Source organism: Emydura macquarii, unplaced genomic scaffold, assembly GCF_026122565.2.
Source record: "Emydura macquarii macquarii isolate MOO-44397 ecotype Brisbane River unplaced genomic scaffold, CSIRO-AGI_Emac_v2 contig_3411, whole genome shotgun sequence".
Taxonomy (NCBI): domain Eukaryota; kingdom Metazoa; phylum Chordata; order Testudines; family Chelidae; genus Emydura; species Emydura macquarii.
The window spans coordinates 67,396-72,569 of NW_027133548.1; the positions used below are offsets into that span (position 1 = coordinate 67,396).

Here is a 5,174-nt window from a genome sequence, read left to right on the forward strand (position 1 = left end):
AACACTGGATGGGTCTAAGTCCTTCGGTTCAGTTGCACAATGAATTGATCCAGAGGTAGGTGTGTGTCTGCAGCTGGACAGGAACAAAGACAAAATGGATTCTGTGGTTTGATCTTATAAACCCTCTGTCCTGGGCCATGCGGCCTGGGGAAAGTTACAAGAACTAAAATGGAGTCCAGAGTCACATGGGCCAATCCTCGTAACTCTTCAGGTCTGCCTTTAGCTTCTTCCTGGGCCCCTGGGCTCTGTGAGTATCTTAATGGGCCATTAAGTGGGCTATTGTCCTGCTGTCTCTCTGTCTGGGGTGTGTCCCAGGCAGCCCAAATTGACATACAGAAATATCAAATACATCCATAACTTTCATTTCACATAGACTACATGAACACAAGTATTATTATCTTCCTCAGCACAATATATCCTTCCTAACAGTACCAGACATGGTATATCTCACACGAATTATTATGATCCTGACATACTGATGTCACACAATATACTAAATGCCCCCCCAATCAAGCCAGCCCACGTTACACCTTCTGCCTCAGATGCACAGACTCATCCATTCCCAGGTCTGATGGGACCATTGTGATCAGCTAGTCTGACCCCCTGCACCGCACGGGCCAGAGCCGCCCCCCAAATCATTCCTAGGGCAGAGCTTTTAGAAGATCCCACAGTGGCAGAAAACCCTCTGTGGGGCAGGGGATGAGAGAGCTGCTAGCCCGAGTCGTGTACCCGGAGCTGTTCCCCAGAAGAGGAGTCCTCCCACGAGCCCCTCAGGTGTGTTGGTGTAGAACGGACAGAGCCGGGCACGCGCTGGGTGTCTGCAGACAGCAGCAGGTCACCCGGTGCCAGCTCCATCTCCATGTTTCCAGTCACTGAATTGCACTGGCAGGCCACTAAAAATAGCCCGTAACGTCCTGGCGTTCCCTTTCCAGCTCAGCGATTGCTGGCGTCACCAGGGGCATGCAGTGTGATCGTCACGGGGGTGGGGGTCTCCTGAGGATGCGCAGTGTACAAGGACGTCTCCCGGTGGTGGTGAATGCGAGGGGAGGGGCCCTGAGTCAGGCTCTGCATTACGATGTTCTTCCCCCTACGAGAGAGCTGGAAGGCCCCTGATGGAGAAGAGCCTGAGGACGCTCTCCCGGATCTTTTTGGTTCTGACCCCATAGATGATGGGATTCGTCATGGGTGGAACCAGCAGATAGATGTTGGCAACAATAATGTGAACATGGGGAACCACACTGGGCCCAAACCGATGGGTGAGAAAGGAGAAAAACGCTGGTGTGTAAGACACGAGGATGACACAGAGGTGGGAACCACAGGTGCTGAGGGCCGGGAGCTGCGCCTCCCTGGAGGGGAGCATGCAGACGGTCCAGAGGATCAGGATGTAGGACAGGACAATGAGGATAAAATCTATCCCCCCTGTGAGAAACGCTACTGCCAAACTATAGGCTTTCTTGACAGTCGTGTCTGCACAGGCCAGTTTCACCAGGGCCATGAACTCACAATAGGTGTGAGAAATGACGTTGGTCCCGCAGTACGGCAGCCGTTTCAGCAGGAATGGGTGTGGAGCCAGTAACACAGCCCCCCTCAAAACCACCCCCAGCCCTATCGTGGCAACGGCCCTGTGGGTCAGGATGGCCGAGTGTCTCAGGGGGTTACAGATCGCGACGTAGCGATCGAAGGCCATGGCCAGTATGAACCCGGACTCCATGGCGGTCAGGGAGTGAAGGAGATACATTTGGGCCAGGCAAGCGTCCGTACGAATGGCCCCGTCCTTGAACCAGAATATGGAGAGGATTTTGGGCAGGGCGGTGCTGGAGATGGTCAGGTCGGCGAGCGCCAGCATGGAAAGGAAAAGGTACATGGGCTCGTGGAGGCTCGGCTCGGTCTTGATAACGGCCAGGAGGAGGCAGTTCCCGAGAAGGGACAGAATATAGGCGGAGCAGAAGGGGATGGAGATCCAGCCGTGCGCCGCCTCCAGCCCCGGGATGCCCAGGAGGATGAAGGTGGAGGGTTGGGGCGTGGTCCTGTTGGGAGCTGCCATGGTGGGGCCGGCTGGGTCTGGTCTGATCCACGGCACGCCTGCTTCCCAGGCCCTGTCCGGAGCTGGAAGTGACAGAGAGCCATTAGCGTTTTACCGTGTAAACCAGCTGGAGACCAGGCCCCCTGCTCCCAGCTGAGCGAGAGAGCTGAGCCCAGCCAATATTACTGATTGTACCTTCCCTTCCGCCAGGAGGAGTGAATAGTGCAGCAGAGGAGGGAAGGGAACATGATGTGAGGATTATCAGGCAGGAGTGTAATGGGTTTGCATGGCTCAGCCTGGACTCTTGTGGGAGCTGGCGGCTAAATATCCCCTTGGTGGCCATCCCAGCCGAGAGGAGGGGGGTGGAGTGGTCCCGGGTGGCTCAGCTGCCCTCCCCGTCCTTAGAGGCAGCCTCTTTTGGTCAGAGCTGCAGGCTCTTGGAAGGGCGTGGGGGAATCTCACCTGCTGTAGATTGACTCCCCTGAGCTTTCCCCAGGGCTGTCAAGCCGGCATCTCTTCCAGCAATAAACGCCCTGCAGAACAGCAAACCCTAAAGCAACTTGCTGACACTGCTGGTCGAACGTCTCCGTTCACAGAGCAGCAGAGCAGGATTCGCAGCCAGAGGGGAGCTGCCGTGCCGCACTGCCAGCCAAGGAGGGCTGAGCCCCACACCTTCCTGGGGAAGAGCTGCACTTCTCACTGCCCTGCCTTTGGGAGGGGGTGGCAGGAGGTTCACACGGGGTCTGGCTGGGGCACTCTGGGTCCCATGGACACTGGCGGGGGGAAGGAAATTCACACTGACTCCTCGTTTCCAGACAAGCCCCACGAATACCCCAGCCCCTTCTGTGCAGTTAACCAGGAGTGAAACCTGGCGGGTGCCTTTCCTTCAGCCCAGCCTTCCAAACACACCTGTGTCAGCGGGAGACGGTCCCGCTACTGGGGGAGCTTTCCTGGCTCACACACGGCCCCGGGGGAGTTGGCTGGCGACAGGATCTGAGTTCTCACCCCCACGCCCTTTACCCACAGGCCGGCCTGACCTCGGGGGCTCCCCGCTCACTCTCCTGTGTGGTGGGGTCCCCATAACCCCAACAAAGCTGGGCCCAGGATCCCTGAGGGGCTCGACCCCCAGTCCTGACATGGTCACTTAGGACAGGGGCGAGGGTGTCCCCACCCCGGGATGCTCCCTGCACTGGGCACTTCCCTGACCCACTGATCGTTGTGTGTGACTCAAAGCAAATACAATTTATTAAAGAGCCACCAATTAAAAAATATAGAAAAGATAAGACGAGGAAGGTGGAAGGCAAACACCCAGCGCTGCCCCTGGCCCGGCCCCACACCCGGTGTCTGTGGGGTGTGAGGGACGCTCACAGTCTATGTCACACACGTCGCAGGCCCCTGCCCAGGCCTGGCTGTGGGGCAGGGACGCCGTGGGTCGGACACGGGCTCTGGCGGTTGCCACACACCCCAGGCGCTGGGGGCAGGGCCCTTCTCCCAGCGTCAGTCCCCCCGTCAGGGTCACGGCCCCCTCCCAGTCTGGCCTGTGCAGCCTCTGGGCTGGGGGCATCTCTCTGCACCGGGCCCTGCCCAGGGCCCCCTCACTTCGTGTCACTGAGGGGTCAATAGTCCCCTTGCACCTGGTTCCCAGCGCTCACCCCACACCCTGAGCCTGCCCCCTCCGCGCTTCCCCGGCCCAGGACAGCCCGTCCAGCAGGGCCCCCTCACCTGGCTCAGCTCTGTGCTTCCTCCGGGCTGTTATGTGGGGCAGGTGCCGCTGCCGAGGGGCGTTTCTGGGCTCCAGAGCCCAGCACTCACCCAGCTCCTGCTCAGCAGAGAGGGGCTGTCCTGGGCAGCAGGAGGGTGTGAAGAGTCTGCGACGTGCAGAGGAGCGCAGCGCCAAGCCATTTATAGCCGTGGCTGTGGAATCCCAGCAGGGTTTCCACCTCACCTGGGAAGCCGCAGCTCAGTGGAGAGCGTGAGACTGATAAACAGTCCCCTGCTATCCCCAGCCTGCGCAAAGGGCGCCCGAGGGAGCTGGGGTGGTCTGCGCTCCAGGGGGGAGCAGAGACAGCAGGGAAAGCTCATTATTACAAACAAAAGCAAGGCAGGGTTTGCCAAGAGTCATTGCCGGCGGGAAGCCTCGCAAGTGCCTCCGGTCGTGGAGTCCTTCAGAGATGCGGCTGCCAGAAAACGGCAGGCCACTGCCTGGTTGCAGAGACCACCACTTTTTATGGTGGCTGCGAGTTTGCGCAGCATGGCAGCCCCACTGGCCACGTCCCGGCACCATTCACTCAGCTGGGGTCTGCCCACCTCTCTGCCGGGGTGCCGGGCTCACCTGGCAGTGCATGACCTGGAGCGTGTCAGTCACAGTCTGGGGCTGCCTGGCCATGCCAGAGGCTGGGCTTGGGGAGTCCCCATAGAGTGGGGCTGGGCAGAGGCTGGGACAGGGGAGTCTCCTGTGGGTCCTCCAGGGGTACCTGAGTTGGGGCAGGCTCGGGGGTGCAGGGGCTCAGGTCTGCCCGCCCTGCCCTGGGGTTGGGGGGTCAGGAGGAACCCCCCCGATGGAGGATAAAGGACCCAGCTGCCAACTCAGCATCTCGTCAGTTTCACCACAAGAGTTTAGGTCCTGCAGCCGCCCCCCACCACCTCCCCCAGGTTTTAAGACTCCAGCAGAGGCTCCAGAAAAGTAGGCCTGAAATCACTGAAAGCAGCAGGAGCCCCCGGCAGTAAGCCATGCAAGGAGGAAGAATTGCCTTTGGTTTTGTGTGGTTTTCAGTGGGCAAATATATGACTCGTGACGGGGCATGTCCCAGAATACGATCTCCCGTTCTCAGGCCAGGTCTGCTCTATAGCAGGGTAGCTGCACCGGCAAACCCCTGCTAGCGGCGAGGTGGCTTAGCCTGGCACCAAGTGAAATAAGCTACACCGGCAAAAGCACTTTTGTGCCGGTGTAACTGCATCTACACTAGGGTTTTTGCCATATTAGAAATGTGGCAAAAAAATCACCCCCCAACCAACCAACACTGCTATCCCAGCAGAACTTTCTAGTGTAGACCGGGTCTAAAACAGCTTTCACAGAGAAACTCATGAAAGCCGGTCTCCAGTGCTGCCTGATAGCTGCAGCAGCCTGGATCTCTCACCGTCATGACTGAGG

General features: G+C 58.8%; 1 protein-coding gene across 1 annotated transcript; it reads right to left on the minus strand.

The window, feature by feature from the left end:
* Positions 1–1,087: 1,087 nt before the first annotated feature.
* LOC137144224 (olfactory receptor 52D1-like) lies at positions 1,088–2,044 on the minus strand. Its single transcript, XM_067534437.1, has one exon. The coding sequence runs from the start codon at positions 2,042–2,044 to the stop codon at positions 1,088–1,090; it is 957 nt and encodes a 318-aa protein (XP_067390538.1).
* Between the last annotated feature and the right edge of the window lie 3,130 nt (positions 2,045–5,174).